The 27,656-nt window shown below is 51.0% G+C and overlaps 1 protein-coding gene across 1 annotated transcript in view; it reads left to right on the plus strand.

Moving 5' to 3' along the window:
- ADRA1D (adrenoceptor alpha 1D) overlaps nt 1-22,617 on the plus strand; it is a 47,372-nt gene extending 24,755 nt beyond the window's left edge. The window contains exon 2 of the mRNA XM_054391389.1: nt 22,000-22,617. Coding sequence (XP_054247364.1) covers nt 22,000-22,568 — 569 coding nt within the window. The 3' untranslated portion in view covers nt 22,569-22,617. The remainder of the gene's footprint in view (nt 1-21,999) is intronic.
- Nucleotides 22,618-27,656: the final 5,039 nt, after the last annotated feature.

The following is a 27,656-nucleotide window of genomic DNA, read 5'->3' on the forward strand; positions in this document are numbered from 1 at the left end:
TTTGTTTGCTCTGGGTAATTACTAATACACCACTGGGGATGCTCTGGATGTGGGTGGATGGAGACACCAACTGACTTCAACTACCAACATTGTAGCTCATTGTGATTAATTAAATGTTGACATGATCCCCAACAGACAAAGCCTTCATTAGACTCAATTAAACCCCTTGACACAGATGCTTGACTCATTGTCAGTTCCTCTAAATCAGACCAAATGCACAGCAATGGAGACATCCCCTCCCATGTGTAACAAACCCAGGGAAAGATCACAGAATGGGGGAGAGGGTTGGAAGGCACCTTTGGAGATCATCAAGTCCAACCCCTCTGCTAAAGCAGGGCCACCCAGAGTAGGCCACACAGGAATTCATCCAGGTGGGTTTTGAAAGTCTGCAGAGAAGCAAAGTCCACAACCTCTCTGGGCAGCCTGCTCCAGTGCTCTGATCTGGCTGAGAAGAATAAAGGTCCCAATTAAACAGCCAGGAATAAAGGTCCCAGGTGAAACATCTCCTGGAGCAGACCAACTGTTTTCCAAACAGTTCTTGCACTTACCATGTCTGAAGATTCTCACAGCTCTTCCATGTTCAAAACCTACCACGTTTTGCAGTGGGGTTTGCTGATGGAAGTTGCAGTTTCCAAGGCTGGAAAGGGACTGCCCCAACTATCCACTGTCCTTTACAGGGCCCTGCAGCCCAAGGCACCTCTTTCCATCATTTCTTCAACTCCTTCATTACTCAAAACCACTTTTCTGCTTAGAAAGACACTCAGCAGAAGCTCAACACTGGTAAGAAGGAAGAACTCACATCTCCAGTTATGTTTTTTCCCAGTTGCTTGCTATTAAAACTTCAAACCATTAGTTTTTTGCTGGATTAAAGATACATCTGCTATCAGAAACAGCTTCCTCTGCATTTCACCACAATGCATGAGAGGTTCACTTGAGTTTCTCCTGGATAATGCAAACAGATGAAGATCCTTTAATCTCATGCTATCAGTCAAGTTTTTCACACTGTGACATTCTCTCATAGGGCTCCTCAGAGCATTTTCTGTCTCCTTGGCTTCATTTTCCCTATGAGCAACCTCCATTTTTTCAGTCTTCCTTGGTCTTAGTTCACCTGTTCCTGTTGTTGGCTTTTCTGTGGTCTGAGCTTGTGTTGTTATTATTAACACCCAGCGAAACACTGCTCCAGGGTGGATCACTCGTGCCTCTTGCCAACAGCCTTTCTGAGATGGAGGTAGCTGTAAGAGCAAGTCACCAGCTGTTACTGGAAGGAAAGAGATTCCTCTAAAGAATCACCTCAACAAAATGTTCTCATGTGCTGCAGTTCAGGGCAGGCATGAATACTGACCCAGGATCATGGGATGGTTTGGGTTGCACAGACCTTAAAGATCATCTAGCTCCAACTGCCCTGCCATGGGCAGGGATACCTTCAGCTAGAGCAGGTTGCTCGAAGTCCCATCCAATCTGGCTTTCAACAGGTCCAGGAATGAGACAGCCACTGTCTTTGTGGACAACCTGTTCCAGTGTCTCACCACCTTCACAATGAAGAATTTCTTCCTCATATCTAATCTAAATCTCCCCTCTTTCAGTTTGAAACTCTTACCCTTCATCCTCTCTCTACACTCCCTGACCAGATGTCCCTCTCCAATTCTCTTGTAAGCCATCTTTAAGTACTGAAAGGGCACCATAAGGCCTCTCTGGATTCTTCTCTTCTCCAGGCTCAACAACTCCAACTCTCTCAGCCTGGCCTCACAGCAGAGGGCTTCCAGCCCTCCCAGCATTGCTGTGGCTTCCTGTGGCCCTGCTCCAACAGCTCCATGTCTCTGCTGTGCTGAGCACTCCAGAGCTGGCCCCAGCACTGCAGGTGCAGGACACAGCTGGCTCTGGGAGGGGAGTGCATGGTGTCAGCTTGTGTCCAGCTTTTCACTCACCAGCACCCCCAAGTCCTTCTCCACAGGGCTGGTCTTCAGCCCTTCATCTCCCAGCCTGGGTTAATACTAGAGATTGTCCCAAGACATGCAGGACTTTGACCTTGACCTTGTTGAACTTCCTGAGGTTTTCATGGGCTCAACTCTCAAGCCTGTCAAGATCCTCATGACTGCCACATGCAATGCTGGCAATGATACTGGGAACTTTCATGTCCAGAAGATATTTTCATGCTTAACAGCCACGAGTTTAATGAGTATTCTCAGTGTAACTACCTTTAAATATCTGTGCCATGACCTTTCTGGTGGGGATCAGGGGGTGGCTTAGCTTCACCCAGTATTGTGGGACACTTTTCTCTAGGTACAAGCAAGTTGATAGTCTTGAAGAGCCAAATCACTGCTGTTGTCTGACACAGATGGTTTCAGTTGCCAGGGAAATTGCTCCTGCCAGATTTTGAATATCTGGAGGCAATTCATATGGGATCTCCACTGTAGGGAAGCTGGGTCCTGTCTCACGGCAAATGTAGAATCTCTTCACCAAGCCATAGATTCATTGCACAAGACAAGACTGAACCTTCTACTTGGACCCCCCAGACTCCCTGCCTTTAGACAAGCAGAGCAAGTGATATATGGTGTGGGTTTTGTTCCTTTCACATAAGGACCCATCAAATTGTAGTCAGAAACTAGTTGGTGATGATGGAAGAAGAGGAGACAGCAGTGACCTGGAGACCTGGAATGACAGCAGTCTGCACAAGCGCTGTCCTCAAAAGCAGCACAGTCCTGAAGAGGGGTGGAAAGTCCACTCAGGGTCACTTCACTGGAATGAGAAGGGAAGATGTGAAGTTAGCATATCCAAAAGTTGGTAAGGTCACATCAGGACAGGGAGGGAATGCACTGGTCCCATGGCTTTTGCTTCTGAGCAGTGAGTGAAGAGCATGGGAGGCAGAAGGGTTGTTTATCTAATGAAAAGGAGAGAGAGAGGCAGGCAGACATCTCATGGGCTGTACTCAAACTGCTATGAAAATCAAATGCAAATTTCCATCTTTTCCCTTTAGGATCAGAGATTAAAAAACAAAAAAAGAAATAGAGATAGGGCAGCAATGGAGCAGGAAGCAAGTCAGTGAAGAATGAGCCTCATCACCATAATGAGGCACTTGGAGGCACTCAGCTCAGCAGAGATCCAATTGCCCTTGTGCAGGCATTTAAACCAGGCAATGCAGCAAATTTCCTCCACTCTCTCTCTCCTGAAATATCTCCTTAAAACACCACATGGCTGTAAAGTTTAAACAAAATCACCATGATCTGTTTCTTGGTCCTTCCCAGCATGGTCTTTGTGCTTGGCCCAGGCTCATCTCTGTGGCTAAGACCACCAGGCAGACAGTTTTTGCTCCTTGGTTATTTTGCTTTCTCTTGAGCCATGACATCCAGATGGATTGCTCAAACCACAAAAATAGATAAACAGGCTGTGTTTTCTGGGCTTGTCACCCCTGCCCTTTGACAGATCCTAAAACCATTATGCATGGGTCTGTCATGCCACCAGCTCTGCTGGAGACTGCTCTACTCCAGACATCTCCAGCTCTCTCCTCTCCTAACTTGGAGCAACCCATACAAATCTCACACTGACCAACATATCACACATCCTGGGGTACGAACCTTGGTGTGCTGCAGGCATGAAGGAAACCTCTGCTTAGCTTTGGGTAGCTTCCCTTTGGGGAAGTGGTTTTCCCATCACTCAGTGGCTGTAGAACACCAAGAACAAAGTGTGGTCCTCCCCTCGCATCAGTGCTAGAAAGTAGAAGAGATCAAGGTCAGTCTCTTAGCCATGTGCCACTGCCATGTGCCACTGCCACATCTAAACTCTCCCAAACAGGGATCTGTCTGCAGATACATCTCTTAGCTCTGCTATCCCCTGTACCATGTCCATGCCAAAGCCATGCCAATGTCTGTGCTGACAGCTGGATGGACTTCATGCAGAATCTGGTCCCTTATCCTGTCCCTACTCACAGTACCCACAGAGATATGGCTTAAGTGCATCACTGCTGATAACCAGATAAGAGATGTACAATTCAAATAATGTGTCCAGAGAAGGGCAACGAAGCTGGGGAGGGGTCTGGAGCACAGCCCTATGAGGAGAGGCTGAGGGAGCTGGGGGTGTTCAGCCTGGAGAAGAGGAGGCTCAGGGCAGACCTCATTGCTCTCTACAACTACCTGAAGGGAGGTTGGAGCCAGGTGGGGGTTGGGCTCTTCTCCCAGGCAACCAGCAACAGAACAAGAGGACACAGTCTCAAGCTGTGCAGGGAGGAGTTTAGGCTTAATCTTAGAAAGAAGTTCTTCACAGAAAGAGAGATTGGCCATTGGGATGTGCTGCCCAGGGAGGTGGTGGGGCTGACATCCCTGGAGGTGTTTAAGCAAAGCCTGCATGAGGCACCCAGTTAGGCTTGGGTGATTGGTAGGACTTGATGATCTCTGAGGTCTCTTCCAACCTGGCTGATTCTGAGATTCTCTGAAGTGGATGTCATGACATGACATGACATGAGTCTCCTCGTGGAGGCAGGGGAAAGCACCAAGTAAGAGGGATCCTTTGCAGGCGACTGGCAGGGCATTAAACAGTAGACTCTATCCCTTCAAGTTCAGGCCCTCAGGAACTGTTGAGAGAGATGAGGATGTTGTTATCTCACCATTCCTCTTGCATGTTTGGAGCCCTGTTACACTGACCCATTGTTTTCTGAAAGGGGAGGAAGGTCTCTTTCTGAACTGCAATGTTTTTCAAGCTTGGTATCAGCTGAAAGCTGCCTTTCAGGGGCCGGGGAGAGACAGAGCAGCCTCCTTGCTATCTCCCCTGAGTAATTTCACATTGAGTAAGTAGAAGGAAATATGATTTTTTTTTTCAGTTTGCTCTTTTGTCACAAAAAAACACCTCAGAAGGAAAGAGCAGGCAAGTGATTAGCAACTGCAGATTTTTTCCAGAAGGGCTGTGCCTTGGAGCTGGATGCGGAAACAGGGCAGGCGTTGGAGGATTTTCCCCTCCAAGCCTGAGAAGGAACAAGAAGTTGGCTGGCTGGGCTTGAATAACCTGTCCTGAGCCCACAAAGCCCATTGCAATTTTTCATCAGAGCTGAAAATATCAACCTCCCCCATCCTTTCTTCTCCACCCTTTCCTCGGCGACGTCACAGCGCCCAGCTCGGGCGGCACAGCGCGCTGGGGGATGCCCTTCGGCATCCTTTGCAGCCAAGCGACACGGGGAGGGGGGCACAGGCTTGGGAGGGGCTGTGGTGCCAGGCTCCTGGCTGGTGACGTGCTGTCTGCCCAGTCCTGATAGAAACAGAATGTCCTTGGGACCAGCGTGGTGGAAACAGGCTGAGGAAGCTCCCACACCTCCCCTCCGGAGTGTGTTTTCCAAGCGCTGGCGTCCCGCCACGAGCAAGTTCTCCAGACCTGGGGTCACCAGCATGGCCAGTACCAGCTGAAGTGAACCTTCCACTGCAGCATCTTTCCACATCAATGAGGCCATCTCTGTTTGAGCCCAGGTGATGCTCACCTCCCCAGGGTGTGAGTTCTGCTCACCTTCCCAAGGTGTGAGTTCTGATCACCTCCCCAGGGTGTGAGTTCTGCTCACCTCCCCAAGGTGTGAGTTCTGCTCACCTCCCCAAGGTGTGAGTTCTGCTCACCTCCCCAGGGTGTGAGTTCTGCTCACCTCCCCAGGGTGTGAGTTCTGCTCACCTTCTCAAGGTGTGAGTTCTGCTCACCTCCCCAAGGTGTGAGTTCTGCTCACCTCCCCAGGGTGTGAGTTCTGCTCACCTTCTCAAGGTGTGAGTTCTGCTCACCTCCCCAAGGTGTGAGTTCTGCTCACCTTCCCAAGGTGTGAGTTCTGCTCACCTCCCCAGGGTGTGAGTTCTCCTCACCTCCCCAGGGTGTGAGTTCTGCTCACCTCCCCAAGGTGTGAGTTCTGCTCACCTCCCCAGGGTGTGAGTTCTGCTCACCTCCCCAGGGTGTGAGTTCTGCTCACCTTCTCAAGGTGTGAGTTCTGCTCACCTCCCCAAGGTGTGAGTTCTGCTCACCTCCCCAGGGTGTGAGTTCTGCTCACCTTCTCAAGGTGTGAGTTCTGCTCACCTCCCCAAGGTGTGAGTTCTGCTCACCTTCCCAAGGTGTGAGTTCTGCTCACCTCCCCAAGGTGTGAGTTCTGCTCACCTCCCCAGGGTGTGAGTTCTGCTCACCTCCCCAGGGTGTGAGTTCTGCTCACCTTCTCAAGGTGTGAGTTCTGCTCACCTCCCCAGGGTGTGAGTTCTGCTCACCTCCCCAAGGTGTGAGTTCTGCTCACCTCCCCAGGGTGTGAGTTCTGCTCACCTCCCCAGGGTGTGAGTTCTGCTCACCTTCTCAAGGTGTGAGTTCTGCTCACCTCCCCAAGGTGTGAGTTCTGCTCACCTCCCCAGGGTGTGAGTTCTGCTCACCTCCCCAAGGTGTGAGTTCTGCTCACCTCCCCAAGGTGTGAGTTCTGCTCACCTCCCCAAGGTGTGAGTTCTGCTCACCTCCCCAGGGTGTGAGTTCTGCTCACCTCCCCAGGGTGTGAGTTCTGCTCACCTCCCCAAGGTGTGAGTTCTGCTCACCTCCCCAGGGTGTGAGTTCTGCTCACCTCCCCAGGGTGTGAGTTCTGCTCACCTTCTCAAGGTGTGAGTTCTGCTCACCTCCCCAAGGTGTGAGTTCTGCTCACCTCCCCAGGGTGTGAGTTCTGCTCACCTTCTCAAGGTGTGAGTTCTGCTCACCTCCCCAAGGTGTGAGTTCTGCTCACCTCTCAAGGTGTGAGTTCTGCTCACCTCCCCAAGGTGTGAGTTCTGCTCACCTTCCCAAGGTGTGAGTTCTGCTCACCTCCCCAGGGTGTGAGTTCTCCTCACCTCCCCAGGGTGTGAGTTCTGCTCACCTTCTCAAGGTGTGAGTTCTGCTCACCTCCCCAGGGTGTGAGTTCTGCTCACCTCCCCAAGGTGTGAGTTCTGCTCACCTTCTCAAGGTGTGAGTTCTGCTCACCTCCCCAGGGTGTGAGTTCTGCTCACCTCCCCAAGGTGTGAGTTCTGCTCACCTCCCCAAGGTGTGAGTTCTGCTCACCTCCCCAGGGTGTGAGTTCTGCTCACCTCCCCAAGGTGTGAGTTCTGCTCACCTCCCCAAGGTGTGAGTTCTGCTCACCTCCCCAGGGTGTGAGTTCTGCTCACCTTCTCAAGGTGTGAGTTCTGCTTACCTCCCCAGGGTGTGAGTTCTGCTCACCTCCCCAGGGTGTGAGTTCTGCTCACCTCCTCAAAGTGTGAGTTCTGCTCACCTCCCCAAGGTGTGAGTTCTGCTCACCTCCCCAGGGTGTGAGTTCTGCTCACCTCCCCAAGGTGTGATTTCTGCTCACCTCCCCAGGGTGTGAGTTCTGCTCACCTCCCCAAGGTGTGAGTTCTGCTCACCTTCTCAAGGTGTGAGTTCTGCTCACCTTCTCAAGGTTTGAGTTCTGCTCACCTCCCCAGGGTGTGAGTTCTGCTCACCTCCCCAAGGTGTGATTTCTGCTCACCTCCCCAGGGTGTGAGTTCTGCTCACCTCCCCAAGGTGTGAGTTCTGCTCACCTTCTCAAGGTGTGAGTTCTGCTCACCTCCCCAGGGTGTGAGTTCTGCTCACCTCCCCAAGGTGTGAGTTCTGCTCACCTCCTCAAGGTGTGAGTTCTGCTCACCTCCCCAGGGTGTGAGTTCTGCTCACCTTCTCAAGGTGTGAGTTCTGCTCACCTCCCCAGGGTGTGAGTTCTGCTCACCTCCCCAAGGTGTGAGTTCTGCTCACCTTCTCAAGGTGTGAGTTCTGCTCACCTCCCCAGGGTGTGAGTTCTGCTCACCTCCCAAGGTGTGAGTTCTGCTACCTTCTCAAGGTGTGAGTTCTGCTCACCTCCCCAGGGTGTGAGTTCTGCTCACCTCCCCAAGGTGTGAGTTCTGCTCACCTCCCCAGGGTGTGAGTTCTGCTCACCTCCCCAAGGTGTGAGTTCTGCTCACCTTCTCAAGGTGTGAGTTCTGCTTACCTCCCCAGGGTGTGAGTTCTGCTCACCTCCCCAGGGTGTGAGTTCTGCTCACCTCCTCAAAGTGTGAGTTCTGCTCACCTCCCAGGTGGTCTGCCTCCAAGGTGTGAGTTCTGCTCACCTTCCCAAGGTGTGAGTTCTGCTCACCTCCCCAAGGTGTGAGTTCTGCTCACCTCCCCAGGGTGTGAGTTCTGCTCACCTCCCCAGGGTGTGAGTTCTGCTCACCTTCCCAAGGTGTGAGTTCTGCTCACCTCCCCAAGGTGTGAGTTCTGCTCACCTTCCCAAGGTGTGAGTTCTGCTCACCTTCCCAAGGTGTGAGTTCTGCTCACCTCCCCAGGGTGTGAGTTCTGCTCACCTTCCCAAGGTGTGAGTTCTGCTCACCTCCTCAAGGTGTGAGTTCTGCTCACCTCCCCAAGGTGTGAGTTCTGCTCACCTTCTCAAGGTGTGAGTTCTGCTCACCTCCCCAGGGTGTGAGTTCTGCTCACCTTCTCAAGGTGTGAGTTCTGCTCACCTCCCCAAGGTGTGATTTCTGCTCACCTCCCCAAGGTGTGAGTTCTGCTCACCTTCCCAAGGTGTGAGTTCTGCTCACCCTGCACTGCAAATCAAAGTCAGGACTGAAGCATTTTGCTCTGCGAAACATTTGTTTTTCCTTGGGTTATGTTGGACCCAGTGAAAAATTGCCTTTTTCCTTTGTGCAGCTCAGGTTTGGCCTGACTGTACACAGAATGCCCTGTGTTCCAGGCAGGATTCAGCCCTTCCAAGGCCTACCCTGCAGCCAAATCTGATCTCCATGTTTACAAGCGTGTAAACAGGACGGGGCGGGTGAGTTCACATTCTTAGAAGACCAAGTGCAGAGAAAAGAAGTTCTCAGTTGGAAAAACAAAGAGTAGCCTTAGGTCTGACCCAGCAAACACAGTAGTTTTTCCAAGACTCAAGGTGATTCACTTGAGAATCCTTCCCCTCCACTCCCTTTCTACAGAATTTGCCAAGCTGTTGTTTTAGTTGGGAAAAAGTATGTGTTGTGAATGAGGCTGGCCAGAGTGGAGGAGACAGCTGGGTAGGAAGGCACATTTTTATCTTGGATGTGAGCTGAAGCCACCTTCTGTGTCTACAAATAGCTGAGGGATGGGTGTCAAGATGGAGGTGATGGTCTCTTTTCAGTGGTGCCCAGTGATAGGACAAGGAGCAATGGGTACAAGCTAGATCACAGGAGGTTCCACCTTAGCATCAGGAGAAATTTCTTTACTGTGAGGTTGCTGGAGCCCCAGAGCAGGCTGCCCAAAGAGGGTGTGGAATCTCCTTCTCTGGAGACTTTCCAGACCCACCTGGATGCATTTGTGTGTGACCTGCCCTAGGTGATGCTGCTTTGGCAGGGGGGCTGGGCTCAGTGGTCTCTGGAGACCTTTTCCAACCCCTACCATTCTGTGATCCTCTGATTCTGCTTGCAGTTGCCACAGAGGAAGAGCAGATATTTGCAAAGGGAGGTTTAAGGAAGCTCTTAGAAGGATTGCTCTTAGAAGCAGCCTGTAGGAGTGCTCACCACGAAGTGCTGTTGTGCCCATCAATAAATGCAAGACCCAGTAGTCTAGAACACTGCTTCCATTACCAGTAGTCTAGAACACTGGTTCCCATTATATCCACCAATAAAGGCAAGAACTAGATGTCTAGAACAGTGATTGCCAAACTGTGGCCTCCAGATATAAACTACAGCACAGGAGGTTCTACCTCAACATGAGGAGGAACTTTTTCACTCTGAGGGTGACAGAGCACTGGAACAGGCTGCCCAGAGAGGTTGTGGAGTCTCCTTCTCTGGAGACTTTCAAGACCCATCTGGATGTGTTCCTCTGTGACCTGTGCTGGATTCTAAGGTCCTGCTCTGGCAGGAGAGTTGGACTTGATGATCTTTGGAGGTCCCTTCCAACCCCTAACATCCTGTGAGTCTGTGGTAGTGCCTGAAGGCTTGGTAAGCAGCTCATAGAGAAGCAGAGTCTAAAGGAAACAGCCAGAGTGCAACATGTGATGAGGCTGGACAGGCTTTGGTTCAGAAAAGCTGGAGAACCATTGGTCTGGAGCCCTGTGCACGTTCCTTCACCATGTCCAGCTGCAGGAGCAGAGAGCTCTTGTGCCAAGGCCTGAAGAAACTTTTTTTTACCATCTTCTTGCCAAAAAAACCCAAAGGTTTGATGACATTGCATGAAATATATGTCAAAGGAGTTAGGTTAGGGCTAAGTCACAGCAGTGCTTCTACTAACTTACATTACCACTCCCCCCCCTTGCTGGGAAGCTTGTCATTGTCTCTTCCAGGATACCAAAGGTTTTCCTAAGTGGATTTTTGTCTGGAGCTGACTCTCCAGACTCCTTTTTTTGGTGCCTCTCTTCCTTGGTTGCTGGGATTTATTTTTAGTCCAGCATGGATCTAGTGAAGTTTTCTGCCCTCTGAATATGATATTTTCATCTCTCTGAATAGTAATGCTGATGGTCATGAAGTTCTGCTTGGTGTTTTAGAGTAGTCCATGAAAGGAACATTTAACAAAGAAGATGATGGAATATTCCCTAACACAAACTAAATGTTGCACTGGTGTGAGGTCTACTGGGAATGTCTCCCAGTATTTCTCCCTTCCACAGTCTTCAACCTCTATCCAGCTGGGAGAATCAGTTCTCCCTCTGTTTCAACCAGCCTTTGAAAGCTTAACTTTGCAAGATGGTTTGAGGGTATATCAGAGCACAGTGATGATTAGTCTCAGATGATTAGTCAGCCACTGAGGAGTCCAGGCAAAAGAGTCATAGAATGATTTGGGTTGGAAGGGACCTTTAAGATCCTCGAGTTCCAGCCCCCTGTTGGAAGAGCAGGGGATGTTGTGTGGCAGCCCACCAGAGTGGATTTCCAGTCTGAAGCAGAAACTTTGCATGCATGCCCTGTGATGTGGCATGAGGGCATATGGAGGCCATTAAGAGTGCAGACCCTGATGGAGGACTGCATAATCAAGTCCTTGTGGGCTTGTGGGAATGGTCTCTGGAGTGAACTCTTCCCTGGACCAAATTTATCTGGAGGGGTCTAGATGGACCATACTAAGCAAATCAGCACTGTGCACAACCTGAGATTTGGAATTACTAGTTAGCTTTCTGCTGGGTCAGAGTGCAGAGGTACCTGTGTGGCTCCTCAGGATGTCGCCTGTCACCACTGTGGGAGCCTCACTGGTGCAATTATTCCAGTGGTGAAAGTCCTGTCCTGAGCAGGAAAGAAACTGATGCATAGGAGGCTTTAGTGACCACCAGATGCCAATGACACAAAGGGTAAAATTCATCAGAAGACATTAGATGTCCATGATGTGGATGTCCATGAGCCAATCTAGGTCCGTACCTGAGACCCTGTGTGACTCGCCTGCCCACTCTGGGCTCACACTTTAGGAAGAGACATATTACTGCCTCCTCCCCACAGTCCAGGGATGAAACCATTGACTGTAAGAGGAGGCCAGGGACCTGCTCAGATGAGCAAATTCAGTTAGACCCACAGAAGGTGACCCACAATTTTCAGGGAATTTGATGCCCTGTCTTTCTGCTCTGCCCCTTTAAGCACTGAAAGGCCACCAAAGGTCTCCCTAGAGCCTTCTCCTTTCCAGGCTGAACAACCCCAACTCTCTCAACCTGACCTCACAGCAGAGGGCTTCCAGCCCTCCCAGCATTGCTGTGGCCTCCTCTGGTCCTGCTCCAACAGGTCCCTGTCTGTGCTGTGCTGAGGACTCAGTCTGGAGAAGAGAAGACTGAGAAGGGATTTAATAAATGTTTATCAATATCTGAGGGCTGGGGGTCAGGAGGGAGGGGACAGGCTCTGCTCAGCTGCACCCTGAGATAGGACAAGGGGCAATGGATAGAAACTACAGCACAGGAGGTTCCACCTCAACATGAGGAGGAACTCCTTCACTGGGAGGCTCACAGAGCACTGGAACAGGATGCCCAGGGAGGTTGTGGAGTTTCCTCCTCTGGAGACTTTCAAGACCCATCTGGATGTGTTCCAGTGTGACCTGTGCTGGATTCTATGGTCCTGCAGGGGGTTGGACTTGATGATCTCTGGAGATCCCTTCTAACCCCTAACACCCTGCGAAGCTGAGGCAAGCAGGCATGGCTAGATGGAGAGAGGCAGGCAGGCAGGCAGCTCGTCAGGGCTTCCACTGGTGTGAGGGAAGCTGTCACTCATCTATGACATTGTTTATGGGGCTGGCTGGGAGGCCTCACAGCATGAGGAATTCCATCCCATAACCCAATGCCATCATCCTCCAGGGAGAACACCAGAGCCACTGTGAACATGCTGTCCTCCTGCCTGTGCCAGACAGCTCTTGGGTCTGTCCTGGGAGGGCAGGGAACTCCTCCATCACTCCAGTGCACACCACCAGCTGCAGGGAGGTGTTAACCCTCTAGGGATCCTACAGATGCCCACCAAAGATGGTCAGTAGCAGATGGAGGAGAAGGTCAGGAAAGACTGGTCAGAAGCTGAGACACTCCTTCTCCTACATAAGCAGAAATCCTTGCTGATATCCAGCCCTGATATTGTCACAAAGCTTGGCAGCCACATCAGGGAGGTTGTCCATCATGGGAAGCCTGGGAAGGGCCAGGCAAGGCTGGGTGCAAGCTGAGTAATGAGCAAAACGAGGCAGCTCATGATTGCTTTGGGCTAGGTTTAATTGATTTGCTTTGTAAGAGCCAGAAAAAAAAAAAAAAAAAAAAAACCAAAAAAAAAAAAAAAGAAAAAAAAAAGGGAAGAGACTGACTCTTTCCTTGGCCAGGAGTGACCACAGTGAGCTTCAGCAGCTATGGTGCCTCCTATGCCAGGGTTTTTCCTGTACCTGCTGGAATTCTCTTGACTTGCTGCTCTGCTGCATCCTAAGGCAATCCTCAGACCCCTCCTGGTCTTTAAGTCCACATTCAAGAGAAGCTTGGGTGTTGGGATACCTATCTCCACCAGAAGCCCAATCAGATACATGGTTTTGGGGACTTCCTAACAGAGTGCTTTGCACCTTGGTAGAGTTCTTCTACATGAGCTTGACCAAACACCTCCTAGCATCCCCAGCCTCCTGCTGCAGGGGCACCCACAGCTGGGCAACGTGCTGAGATGAGCCATCTCCTCTTCTTTGCTTCTAACTTGCTACCCATTTGTCTCCACCTCCTGTGATGCCACTTGTAGTGGAAAAGGCTCCCTGTGTACCTTCTCCATGATATTCCACCAACACCTGCAACTTGTCAGAAGTTTTTTTTTGCCCAGGGCCATGCCCCATACAAAGCAAACACCAAGTGTGAATGATCCTGCTGGTCCTCACATTTCCTGTTCATGGTAGGACAGCATTGGGGCATGATGAGAAGCTCCCCATGAGCCAGCAGTTCCCTCATACAGCCCAGAAGGCAAATCATCTCCTGGGCTGCATCCAGAGGAGTGTGGCCAGCAGGGCAAGAGAGGGGATTCTGGCCCTTGACTCTGCTCTGCTGGGACCACACCTCCAATCCTGCATCCAGTTCTGGTGTCCTCAACATAAGAAGGGCACAGAGCTGTTGGAGTGAGGCCAGAGGAGGCCACGAAGATGATGCAAGGGCTGGAGCACCTCTGCTGTGAGGACAGGCTGAAGTAGCTGGGGGTGTTCAGCAAAGAGAGAAGAGAAGAGAAGAGAAGAGAAGAGAAGAGAAGAGAAGAGAAGAGAAGAGAAGAGAAGAGAAGAGAAGAGAAGAGAAGAGAAGAGAAGAGAAGAGAAGAGAAGAGAAGAGAAGAGAAGAGAAGAGAAGAGAAGAGAAGAGAAGAGAAGAGAAGAGAAGAGAAGAGAAGAGAAGAGAAGAGAAGAGAAGAGAAGAGAAGAGAAGAGAAGAGAGAGAAGAGAGAAGAGAAGAGAAGAGAAAAGAGAAGAGAAGAGAAGAGAAGAGAAGAGAAGAGAAGAGAAGAGAAGAGAAGAGAAGAGAAGAGAAGAGAAGAGAAGAGAAGAGAAGAGAAGAGAAGAGAAGAGAAGAGAAGAGAAGAGAAGAGAAGAGAAGAGAAGAGAAGAGAGAAGAGAAGAGAAGAGAAGAGAAGAGAAGAGAAGAGAAGAGAAGAGAAGAGAAGAGAAGAGAAGAGAAGAGAAGAGAAGAGAAGAGAAGAGAAGAGAAGAGAAGAGAAGAGAAGAGAAGAGAAGAGAAGAGAAGAGAAGAGAAGAGAAGAGAAGAGAAGAGAAGAGAAGAGAAGAGAAGAGAAGACTCTGGGGGGACCTTAGAGCTGCCTTCCAATACCCAAAGGGGCCATACAGGAAGGCTGCAGAGGGACTTTTCATGAGGGTGTCTAGAGACAGGACAAGGGGGAGTGGTTTGAAGCTGAAGGAGAGCAGGGTTAGACTGGAGCTTAGGAAAAAGTTCTTCAGTAGGAGGGTGGTGAGACTCTGGAATAGGTTGCTCAGAGTGGTTGTGGATGTCCCCTGCCTGGAGGTGTTCAAGGCCAGGTTGGATGAGGCCTCAAGCAACCTGGGCTAGTTGAGAGGTGTCCCTGCCTGTGACAGTGGGGTTGAAACCAGATGATCTCTCAGATCCCTTCCAACCTAAGCCATTCCATGACTCTCTGACTTTGGCACTTTGCTGTCCCCACCTGCTCCCATATCTGCAGCACTTCTTGTGCACAGGACTATTCAGGACAGGCTTTTAAAGCAAAGATGCCTCTGCCAACTGCAGCAGAAAGCAAGGCTGCTCACAGATTCTGCCTGCATACTGGGAGCCAGGGCCAGAATTTAGATTTAGATTGGCCTGGATCCATTTTCACTTCTGCATTTCTCCTTTTTTTTTTTTCTCTTTTTTTTTTTCCTTGTTTTGCTTTAATTTACTTTGTTGAGCTCTGAATGCTGGGACCAGCAACTCTCCAAACAATTCAGTGATATCACCTTTGAGTGAGTCATAGAGAGGGTAGGGTGGAGAAGTGCAGACAAGGAGAGATCAGGAGATTGTGCTCTCTCAAACAACCTCAAAACAATGGAATAGAGAATCACAGAACCAGAGAATCAGAGAATGCATCAGGTTGGAAGGGACCCTCAAAAGTCATCTTGTCCAAACCCCCTGCAGTCAGCAGGGACATCTTCAACTAGGTCAAGTTGCTCAGGGCCCCATTGAGTTTGACCTTGAATGTCTCCAGGGATGGGGTCTCCACCATCTCTCTGGACAAGCTGTTCCAGGATCTCATTCACCCTCATGGTCAAGAAATTCCTCTTAATGTCCAACCTAAATCTCCCCTGCTCCAGTCTCAAACCACTGCCCCTCATCCTATCCCCACAAGCCCTTCTAAGCAGTCCCTCCCCAGCCTTCCTCTAGGTCCCCTTCAGACACAGAAATGCTGTTCTGAGGTCTCCCCAGAGCCTTCTCTTCTCCAGGCTGAGCAACCCAATGTGTGTGATATGCAGAAGGATGTGGATATGCAGCCACTAGGCACACAGCAGAGGGGATCACCACTTGGAGGAGCACTGCCATGCCTTCAGAGCTTTGTGGCTAGCTGGTCTCTTCTCTTCCAGATATGACCAGGATGACATGACCTGGGAGAAAAACAGTGTCACTCTGGGGACAAGCCTTCCCTGAGCTTGCCTGCAGCTTTCTTGATTTCTTAATGATCCTGAAGATAATTATCTAAGGTCACACAGGACCTGCACTCCTTGCTCAGACTCGGCTCCATCACCAAGATTCAGACTCTTCAAGATGTGGAGTGGCCTTTTATTAACTGATGACATGCATGAAGACCCCAAAGGACATTCAGTCCCCCAGCAGTGTTATTAGAAACTCTGTGTCTGTTAGGAGACAAAGTCCTCAGCAGGGTCTTCATAAGGCAGCATAGAGTCTTATCAATAAGGCAGCTCTATCCCACCATGGCTGCATCCCACAATGAGAGACAGCCAGGATTCTCCATCCACCAGCAGGAACATCATCACTTGGTAGGCAGTCAGGATGAAGAAGGGACACCTCAGAGGTCTGTCACTTCTCCCCAGGCTGTCTCATTGTTTCACAAGTGGATTTGGTTGGGTTGGATGGAGACCTCCCTGCTGGGAGCATGACCCCCAGGTGCAGCAGTCCCATTCAAGCAGGGCAAGTTGTGTCTTCATTTTACCCTTCATGTGAGAGGTCTGGGGTCTGAGGTGCTCCAGCATGGCAGGGATGAGTGGATCACAGTGCACACACACTGCACCACTCACCACACCAAGACCATCCCATGGGTGGGTGTCAACAACTCTCCCTGTGGAAAATCCACCAAGCTTTGCCAGGAAGTGTTAAGCTGGATGCCCAAGACAGGTGTCCAGAGGGCTGATTTTAAGTGAGGAAGAGGAGCTCCTCTTTGAAACAAGAACAGGTTTCCCAAACTTGTCCAATGCCACAGGTCCTACAACCCCTGGGCTTCCTCTTCTTTGATATTGTCTTCTTCTTGGATATTGTCCTCTTCTGGCTCTGATGTTTTTGGGGCCAGAACATCAAAAACTGCTTTTACACTGAGATCCCAGGCTAAAGGGCTTTGTGCATCAGTCTGTGTTGCTGTACTTGATGTTTTACTCCCATTTTTTATTTCTTGACCTTGGACACATCAAAAAGTGTTTCTAAGGTTCTTCAAGAGTACAGTCTTCTACACCTCCTAACATCTATGATCCTATCCAGTGACTGAGACAAAGCCCAGCCCCCAAAGCCTCCCTCTCTCAAAATCACAGTATGGTCCAGGCTGGAACGGAGCTCCAAAGGTCATCCAGTCCAACCCTCCCACAGTCAGCAGGGTCATCCTCAACTACATCAGGCTGCCCTGGCCAGCCTTACCTTGAGTATCTCCAGGGAAGGAGCCTCAACCACCTCCCTGGGCAGCCTGTTCCAGTGTTCCACCACCCTCATGGTAAAGAACTTGTTCCTAACATCCAATCTAAATCTGCTCTTCTCCAGTTTGAAGCCATTGCCCCTGGTCCTGTCCCTGCAGGCCTTTGTAAACAAACTCTCCCCACCCTTCCTATAGCCCCCTTCAGGTACTGGCAGGCTGCTATTAGGTCTCCCCAGATCCTCCTTCTCTCCAGGCTGAACACCCCCAGCTCCCTCAGCCTGTCCTCATAGCAGAGCTGCTCCAACCCCCTGAGCATTTTTGTGGCATATTAGTGTGTATGAAAGCAGGAGCTGATTTCTCCCATTCTTTACTCCTTCTCTGCATAAGGTCCCACAACTCTCTCTTTTCTGCCATCAAGAGAGCCTGATGCTTTAGCATGCACGAAGTTGCCAGCCAAGGACCTGCTCTGGGGACTCCCTGCCTAGTTCTGTTCACCCCAGTGTGATGGAATGAGGAAACCATGGCTGCACTCAGCACTCTTCCAAGGGGCACGCTTATTTGCATGGTAATGAGGATGGAAATGAGCCTCTTGTCCTCAGATGTACACAAGGTTCAAGCAAGTGCAAACCAGCCAGAGCTGAAAGGCAGGGAATTCACAGCTTTTTTTTTCTTTTCAATTTGTATTTTTTTAATGGGATGCAAGAGCTGAAGTGTGTGGTGCAGAGGTGGTGTGATGAACCCTGACACGCTGGAGGGAAGCTATGGGCTAACCAGCCCTCAGGCTGTTTGTGCAGGCACCAATATCAAACAGCCTGGCTCAAGAAGTAATGGCAAGGCTCATTTCTAAGAGACCCTTCTTTGATTTGCTTTGTTCCCACAGCTTTTCTTTTTTTTTTTTTTTTTTTGGTTTCTTTTCCTCTCTCTTAAATGCTACAGAGAGCTGCAGCTCTGCTGAGAACCCAACAGCCACTGAAAAAAGGGCTCCCAGCAACACTGTGAAAGAATTGATGGTCATCAGCCCCTTTCTCCAGAGGGGAAGGGATCAAAATTGCTAAAGGAGGAACTAAGGCTTCTTGTGTTAACATCAACACTTCATAGATTTAGGTTGAACAGAAGGAGGAAGCTCTTCACAATGAGAGTGGTGAAATACTGGAATAGATTGCCCAGATATAGAATCATAGAATCATAGAATCAAGCAGGTTGGAAGAGACCTCCAAGATCCTCCAGTCCAACTGATCACCCAGCCCTAGCCAATCAACCAGACCATGGCACCAAGTGCCTCATCCAATCTTCTCTTGAACATCTCCAGGGTCAGCAACTCCACCACCTCTCTGAGCATCACATTCCAATGGGGAATCTCCCTTTCTGTGAAGAACTTCCTCCTAAAATCCAACCTATACCTCCCCTGGCACAGCCTGAGACTGTGTCCCCTCGTTCTGCTGCTGGTTGCCTGGGAGAAGAGACCAACCCCCACCTGGCTACAACCTCCCTTCAGGTAGTTGTAGACAGCAATGAGGTCTGCCCTGAGCCTCCTCTTCACCAGGCTAAACACCCCCAGCTCCTTCAGCCTCTCCTCACAGGGTTTGTGTTCCAGACCCCTCCCCAGCTTCGTTGCCCTTCTCTGGACACCTTCCAGTACCTCAACATCTCTCTTGAATTGAGGAGCCCAGAACTGGACACAGCACTCAAGGTGTGGCCTGACCAGTGCTGAGTACAGGGGAAGAAATATGTGGCAGGGGACCCATCCCTGGAGACCTTCAAGGTCAAACTTGATGGGGCTCTGAGCAATCTGATCTAACTGAGGATGTCCCTGCTCACTGCAGGGGGGCTGGACAAGATGACCTTTGAGGGTCCCTCCCCCCCTGATGCATTCTGTGAAACTGAGGCACCAACCCTCTCCCCACAAAGGGACAGGGCAGGATTGCATGCTTAATGAAGTCCTTCTCCTGTCATGCCCCAGATGTTCACACTGAGCTATGGCAGGGTCCAGCTGGATCTCTTAGGGCTGAAAGCTAGGGCTTGTCTTGCATAGAGGGAGGGCTCTGGGTAGGGAGCAAAATGGCGAAGTGGACATCTGGGCAGGACAATAGAGCAACCTGCTGAGACCTGAGAGTGAGGAGAGGAATTGATACCAGGGTTGGAAAGCCACCACTGGTCCACAGAATGACAGAATCACAAATTCACAACATTCCAGCATGGTGGGGGCTGGAAGGGACCCTGTGGAGATCACTAGTCCAACCCAGCTGCTAAAGAAGGGTCACCCACAGCAGGTTGCCCTGACCCCAACCTGCCACCCTGGGCCCACAGGAACCATCTGATACTGTGGGCAGTGTGGGGATCTTACCAATGCTGATCAATATCTAAAGGCTGGGAGTCCAGAGGCTGAGCCAGACTCTTGCAACTGGTGCCCAGTACAAGACATTGGGTAACAGGCACAAACTGGAACCCAGGAGGTTCCATCTGAACAGGAGGAAAAGATTCTTTGCTGTGAGGGTGCTGGAGCCCTGTAGCAGGCTGCCCAGAGAGGTTGTGGAGTCTCCTTCTCTGGAGAGATTCCAACCCCCCCTGGCCATTGTGATCCTGGACAAGCTGCTGTAGGTGCCCTGCTTTAGCAGGGGGGTTGGACTGGATGATCTCCAGAGGGCCTTTCCAAGCCCCTCCATACTGGGATCCTGGGATCTGGAGCACCAGTCCTATGCCTTGGGCTGGCCTCCAGCTGATATTTAAGCTGCAAGGCTGCATCTGTGCTTTCCCTGCCTAACCATCAGCACAGGCTGAGATCTGTCTTCTCCCATGCCCCCAGCAGAGAGCATCCCACATACCTCATGTTGAGTCTGGCTGGGCTTTCTGAGCATTTGAGGGAAGGGTGGAAGGAAGATTCACTGCTGGTACCAGGGCTCTGGGTTTCCTGGATGATGGGTTTGGTTGGTTGTTTTTTTTTTTTTTTTTTTCTCTAGCAAACAGTCTGGGGAGATTTTTCTGTCCTGTCAGTCCCAAACTTCTGGTTCCTGGCACCCCTTGTGGTGTTTTGACACCAGGCTTTTGAGCAGAGGGTAAATGACGCTGCTCTGCAGGGCTGATGTTATTTACTCGAACACAAATTAATGCTCCCTCACATGGCCGCTGCATTTGTCATCCGGAGCTAAAATTAAAAGAAATTAAGGCTGAGTCAGAAAGTTATTTCAGGTCCGGGCGGGGAACACCAAGCGCTGGAGCCGTGTGAGGGCAACACTGACATCTTCTGGCTGCCGAAAGCTTTTTCACCACGGAAACCATTGGGAAGCTCCAGCAGAAAGATTGTCTGCAGGGGGTGGGGTGGGCAAAAGGGTCTCCAAGTAGCAGGTAAAGTGGTGGATTTTGTCTGAGCCCACGTTAAGAGCCCTCCTCAGCGTCACTTCGAAATTTGAACAGAGGATGTGCCATGAGGACGGGGAAGGGACTTGAACATCTCTGCTGTGAAGAAAGGCTGAGAGCCCTGGGGCTGTTTAGTCTGGAGAAGAGAAGCTGAGAGGGGATCTGATCGATGTCTATCAATAGCTGAGGGCTGGGTGTCAAGAGGGAGGTTCCAGGCTCTTGATGGTGGTGCCCAGTGATAGGACAAGGAACAACAGGTACAAGCTGGAATCTAGGAGGTTCCACCTCAACATGAGGAGAAATTTCTTTACTGTGAAGGTTGCTGGAGCCCTGGAGCAGGCTGCCCAGAGAGGTTGTGGAGTCTCCTTCTCTGGAGACTTTCAAAACCTGCCTGGTTGTGTTCCTGTGACCTGCCCAAGGTGATCCTGCTTTGGCAGGGGGGTTCAACTCTCTGGAAGTCCCTTCCAACCCATAACATTCTACGGTTTTATGATTCTATTCCTGACATTGATGACCCAAGATACATGAGTGTAGGAGGTGTTGTTGCTCTTCCATCAGTGCAGGTGGCAGGGCTGTATCCATCCTTTCATGTCAGCTGTGCAGTGCAACACATAGGAAAAGGCAGAGAGAGAGAGAACAGATTCATGCAAACCAGCTGAGCAACAGTTGTCTCTGTTTGGTCTGGAATGGGACAGGACCTGGCTGCCTTGTGCTGATAAACCAGGGAGATATGGGGACCACTGAACCTGGTCCCCAAAATGATGTCCTCAGCGACTGCTGTAGGGTCTCAGAAAGCAGCCTGGCCCTCAGGTGTGGAAGATAACCTCTTGGCTGCAGGTCTCCAGCATCAGTTCTGAGTAAGATGGCTGAACCCACAGTGAGGTAAACAAGTTTGGCCATGGGGTTGCTGGGTCCTGAGCCACAACTTTCTTCCCTGGAGGGATCTCTTTCAACACACTGTGCACACACTGTGCACGCTGGGTTTGTGGGAGAATTAGCTGGATGGTTACCTGGGGAGAGGTGTGAAGAAAATCCTCCATCCCTACCACTCCTTGTGTAGCTCCTGTACCAGTTAAGAGCCTCTCTCCAAGCTGTCTGGACTTGCCACGATGGCTCACAACTCTGCTGGAGGGTGTTGGGTCCATTGCCAGGAGCTCTTTGACAGTGGGGTGTAGGAAGCTCCTGTCAAAGACATAATATCCATCATTGTCACTGGAGGGTTGATGCCTTGCAGTCCTACAGGGCTCAGCTCATTACTCCGGTGGCAATGGCACTGCCAGCCAAGGACCTAACAGCAGAATCACTCCTGCCTGTTCTGGAGGTCTCACCTCATACAGACTGAGCTGATTTATACTCAGCACTGGTTAGACCACACCTTGAGTACTGTGTGCAGTTCTGGGCTCCAGAGAAGGGCAACAAGGCTGGGGAGGGGTCTGGAGCACAGCCCTGTGGGGAGAGGCTGAGGGAGCTGGGGGTGTTTAGCCTGGAGAAGAGGAGGCTCAGGGGTGACCTCATTGCTGTCTACAACTACCTGAAGGGAGGTTGTAGCCAGGTGGGGGTTGGGCTCTTCTCCCAGACAACCAGCACCAGAACAAGAGGACACAGTCTCAAGTTGCACCAGGGCTCAAGGTGAGGAGAAAGGTCTTCACAGAAAGAGTAATTGGCCATTGGGATGTGCTGCCCAGGGAGGTGGTGGAGTCACCATCCCTGGAAGCGTTCAAAAAGGGACTGTCTGTGGCACTTGGAGCCATGGTTTAGTTGTCAGGAGGTGTTAGGGATTAGGGAATAGGTTGGACTTGATGATCTCTGAGGTCTTTCCCAACCTGGTTGATTCTGTGATTCTGTGACCACCACCTTTGCTGCCCTGCACCGCCATACCCTTTCCCTTCCTCTTAACTTATTTCTTCTAATCTCTTCCAAGGTTCTTTCTTCCCATCCCTGAAGCCCTCTGAAATCGTCTTCAAGGTGATCTTCTGGCTGGGATACTTCAACAGCTGTGTGAACCCCATCATCTACCCCTGCTCCAGCAAGGAGTTCAAGAGAGCTTTCATCAGGCTGCTCAAGTGCCAGTGCCACCGCAGGAGACGACCCCTCTGGCGTGTCTATGACCACCACTGGAGAGGTGCCTCCATGAGCAGCTCTGTGCAAGACTCTGAGACAGACCTGAGGCCCAGGATTAACACCCTGAACAGCTCCTTCATATTTAACTCCTCCTTCCAGGAGAGAGCCGCCAAGAGGAGAACTCTCAGCTTCAAGGGCTGGAAAATGCTGACTCCTTTCCAGAGGCCAGCGTCCAGCCAGCTCAAGGAGAAGATGAACAGCCTGTCCCACAAAATCCGGGGGGGATCCAGCAAAGGGGGGGTGACAGCCACCTACAAAACAGAGGTGGAGTCTGTCTCTATTGGGATCCCTCAGGACTTCACAGAGACCATTGACTATCAAACCTACGACTTAACAGACTGCTGCAGGCTGCGAGAGACCGATATTTGAAGCTCCTGGGACAGCTGTTGGTGGGTTCTTCAGAGGTGTCTTAGCAGAAAACAGGAAGAGATGTCATCTGTGGGGCAGGCAGGCAGGCTGGAAGCAGCAATCAGGTATAAAATGCAGTTGCCCAAAGGTTGGACAAGCGTCCCCTGTGCGGAGGTCAGCCCCTTCGGTGGGACTGGGGGTTCCTCAAGTCAATGGCACATCCCCATCTCAATGAGCTGCAGCAGCAGGGGAAGAGCTGAGGTGGCTGTGGCCCTAGGACGAGAGCTGTTTCCTCCAGTTGGATGGCTCTCTTTGTCTTGGGAAGGAGCTGTGCAGCCAAGGGAAACCAGGATGTCTCCTTTGCCTTAAAAACACCACCATACAATCTAGGGGAAAGGTCAAGCCCTGCACGACACCGACCCTGCCTTAGTACATGTGATCATATTTCCATCCAGAGGCAGCACCCAGAGAGGACACTGCCAAGCAGGAGCTGGCAGCTGATCCTTCACATTCTGGGTTGGGAGCTTGCAGGTCCACAGGGCTGGACTGGACCTCCTTTGCTTTGGAGAGCAAGCAGAGCGTGGTATTCCCAAGCAGGACAGGGGGGATTCTGCCTCAGCTGTCATGGCTGCCGTGACCTCTGCTTTGTCCCTTCCACCTAGCCTGGTTTTAGGCTAGAGGAGCAGTCCAGATGCATTCACTGGTGCCAGTGGGTGTGCAGGTCTCTCTTCTCTATTTCCAGCCTGTGATGGGTTTCTCATTTCACTTTCCTGTGAAGCACTTGCAGCCCATCTTGCTCCAGTGTGCATCTGTCTGTGAGACAGAGGGAAAGCAGCATCCCCAACGTTTCCTCTCCCCTTCTTCCTCTTGCCGTTCTCTCCCTCAAACAACACAGAATAAAGATGCACCCCAGGAGCTTCCCTCAGGTCCGTGGTCAGCCTGTGCTGTGGCTCAGGAAAGGTGGAATGGCTGTTTGGGACCCATTTCTACTACCCATAGAGCCAAAGCTGAAACAGAGCTGACATGACCTTGGAGCTCTCTCATGCAGATGGATCTTCTCCCCACTCAGGGGCACACCTATGAGTGTTGGTCACCTGTGAGTATTGGGCACTCCTATGAGTGTTGGTCACACCTATGAGTATTCTCCCAAGTGGCTTTCCCCATACCTGACACACCAAAGCCTTTGGTGGCTGTCTGCCATTTTCCTCAGCTGTGTCAGCTAGCATGGTCAAAAGCAATGTCACTGAGGGTTGTTTTTAGTTTTTTTGCCCAGCTCACAGACCCACAGTGTGAGTTCCCCTCAAGAGGGTACCATGACCTCCTCTGGGGACCTCAGAAGGTTGGAGCCATGGCAGGCCCACCTCAACTAGGCTCACAGAGATTGTGCTTTGCAGCTCAGAACATGGGTACCCAAACTCAACTTGGCTATGTGCTGCAGGTTTGGTCAAGTTTCAGACAGGCAGTGAGCCACCAAAAGGGACCATCAGATAAAGCTGTGAGCAGAGACAGGAGACTTGTAGGTGATGGAGGCAGAGTCTGGATCTGAGGTGGAGAGTCTCAAGCCAGGAGACTAAAGAACAGGAATGTGAAGTGGAGTGGTGGAAAGATGACACTCAGCATGTCCTGGATGGAAACTCATCCACATCAGCACTGCCCCCCAAACCCACTAGAAGGCTTTCATGAATGTACCTACAGCACATCTGGCTCATCCTCCTTGGAGTGGCTATCAAAGGAAGGTGGAAGGCTCTTAGGCATGGAATTGTTGAATCTTTTAGTTAGGAGAGACCTTTAAGATCGTGAAGTCCAACTGGTAGCCCAGCACTGCCAGATCACCACTTGAACATGTCCCTGAGCACCACAGCTAGAGACAAGGTGAGGGTTGGTCTCTTCTCCCAGGCAACCAGCACCAGAACAAGAGGACACAGTCTCAAGTTGCACCAGGGCTCAAGGTGAGGAGAAAGGTCTTCACAGAAATAGTAATTGGCCACTGGGATGTGCTGCCCAAGGAGGTGGTGGAGTCACCATCCCTAGAGGTGTTCTAAAAAGTCTTGGCTGTGGCACTTGGAGCCAGGGTTTAGTTGTCAGGAGGTGTTAGGGATTAGGTAATAGGTTGGACTTGATGATCTCTGAGGTCTTTCCCAACCTGGTTGGTTCTGTGTAAGTACATGTCTTTTAAACCCCCTCTGGAGATGGTGACTCCACCACTGCCCTGGGCAGCCTGTGCAGCAGCCTGGCAGGGACCTGTTTGCAGCACAGCAAAGAGATGTCAGCCTTCTTCCTGCTCTTCATTTGCTGTCCAGGAAATCGAGCCAGAGGCAAAGCTGGGCTTCTCTGTAGAGTGCACACTGAGATGGGGAGGGGATGGAGCCAGTGCAGAGGCGGGCAACAAAGCTGGGAAGGGCCTGGAGAATAAATCTGATGAGGAGTGACTGAAGCAGCTGGGGATGGTTAGTTTGAACAAGAGGAGGCTGAGGGAAGACCTCTACAACTACCTGAACAGATGTCATAGAGAGGCTGCTGCTGGTCTCTTCTCACAGGTAATTAGTGATAGAACAAGAGGGAATGGCCTTGAGCTGCCACTGGGTAGGTTTAGACTGGACAGTAGGAAACATTTTTCCCAGCAAGAGTGGTCAGGGATTGGAATGTGCTGCCCAGGGAGGTGGTGGATGTGTTAACACCCCAGATGTGTTTCAAGGTGGTTTGGATGTGGTGCTTGGGGATATGGTTTAGGGGTGACCCTTGTAGAGTAGGCTTCTGGGTTGGACTTGGTGATCCTGAGGGGCTTTTCCAACCTGAATGTTTCTGGGATTCTGTGATATCTGGAGCTGGTCCTTTCTCAACACCCTTCTCCCCTTCAGTCCATGCAAGACTCCAATCTGGGTGAATTACTGCACAAAGACCTGCAGATTTTGTCCAAATGTTTGTGCCCAGCAGAAATCTCCTCCAGGGCACACAGGCAGTACTGCACTTCCACCAAACCCACACCCATCACTGGCTGCAGGTTCTGCAAAACCAGACAGAGGTTGCCAGCTTCAGAGGTTTCACTTCACCAAAGGGCCCAGCAGGAGAACCTCCATGGGGAAATGTTCTCTCTTTTTTCTTTCCTGTTTCTTTGGCCTTGAAGGATAGTGAGACCTTGCAGTGGTGATGGGGTGGCAGAGAAAGTCATTTTGGAGTGTAAGGATTGCAGCTGCCACTGGTTTCTTGGGGTTTGGGGAGATTCTGGTGGCACTGGGGATGGAGCAGAGAAGGTGTCAGGGAGAGGACAGAAAAGCAGAGGTGCCTGGAAGTCCAAGAGAAGGCATAACTCCACCCACCTCTCAGGATGCCTGTGTACAGGTGCCACTGTGGGAGGGAGTACAAGCACCCAGAGCTGCATGTTTGGGCCCTGTGGTGGTGACACTGCTTTGCATGTGCAAAACATGCAGTCTGAGGGCACAGTTCAGGACAAGCTGACACAGCTATCATCAGAGTGAAAGTCTAGGCAAGGGGGAAGGTGGACATTTGCCATCAGATGCTCTCTGATGCTCAGGAGCAGATTAGAATCATAGAAACATAGGGTTGGAAGGGACCTCAAGGCTCATCCAGTTCCAACCCCCCTGCCATGGGCAGGGACACCTCACACTACAGCAGGTTGCTCACAGCCACATCCAGCCTGGCCTTAAACACCTCCAGGGATGAGGCTTCCACCACCTCCCTGGGCAACCTGTTCCAGTCTCTCACCACCCTCATGGGGAAGAATTTCTTCCTAACATCCAATCTGAATCTCCCCACTTCCAGCTTTGTTCCATCCCCCCTAGTCCTACCATTACCTGATACCCTAAATCCACCTGCTGTCTCTCCACAGCCAGACACCCACAGCATGTGGTAAGCCAGGCACCCACAAGCCCACACAGGCACACTGCACTCTCTGATAGGTGTGTGTCATCTCCAGAGGAGCAGATGTCCTCCTAGAGATGGGCAGGTATGCTCCTGTCAATGGAGGCTTCGCAGGGGCTGTTAGCAGCTGCTGCTGAGCTCATTCCCACGAAGGAGCTGACATTATTGCTTACACTTACAGTCACAGAATGGTTTGGGTTGGAAAGGACCATCAAGATCATCTAGTTCCAAACCCCTGCCATGAGCAGAGACATCTTCCACTAGCATAGGTTGCTCAAAGCCTCATCCAGCCTGGCTTTGAACACTTCCAGGGATGAGGAACCCACGATTTCTCCCTGATCTTTTAAATGAGAAACTCACAATTCCTCCCTGATCTTTTAAATGAGGCACCCCCAATTTCTCCCTCATCTTTTAAATATATTTATTTCTTCCTTTCCCCCCCCCCCCCCCTCCCCCCAACTTTGAAATATTTGCATTTAGATCCTCCAGCTGTCCCATCCCTGGAACCATGCCAGGTCAGGTTGCTTGGGACTCTGTACCACCTGCTGTAGTTGAAGAATGTCACTGCTGATTACAGGGGAATTGTACTAAATGACTTTTGAAGGTCTCTTCCAACCCAAACCATTCCATGATCCTATGCATACAGACCCCTAAATGCCCAAATTCTGGCTCATTTCCTTGCTGCATTTGACTTGGCCCCAAGAGATACCACAGAAGGTGCTGAAGAAAAGGCTTGAGCCCTGCTGTGCTGCATTCAGGCAAAATATTGCTGCTTAGCTCAGCAAGAGACTCCCTTTTATTTAGCATCTTGCATCAGAAGCAGCAATGCCAGGACTGGAGCCTGAGGCTGCCTGTGCAGAGCATCACCAGAGCAGACAAGGCTGCCTCTGCTGGCCAGGGAGGAAGGACAATGTTGTATGAAACACGACCCCAGGCTCTAAAATTGCACATTTCTCTTTGAGTCTCTTAATCTCCAAGCTCTCCCAGGTTTGGAGAAGCCTGTTCAGACCTCCAGGAGGTAACTTTGGTCTGACCCCACTGGCTTCCTTGGACAAAGAAAGGTGTGAGGAGCTGAGGGGATGGCCCCATTTCTCCAAATGTCCCAAAGCACTTGGACCTTGGTTCCCCAGGGCTCTGCACCTCCCTGCACTGGCTTCCTGTCACTTTTTGCTTGCTGCTTCAACCAGCCAGGTGTGAAGGGTGGTGAAGAGCAGCTTTAGTGTCAGCAGG

The sequence above is a fragment of the Indicator indicator genome, chromosome 23 (genome assembly GCF_027791375.1).
Source record: "Indicator indicator isolate 239-I01 chromosome 23, UM_Iind_1.1, whole genome shotgun sequence".
In the NCBI taxonomy this organism is placed as follows: Eukaryota; Metazoa; Chordata; class Aves; order Piciformes; family Indicatoridae; genus Indicator; species Indicator indicator.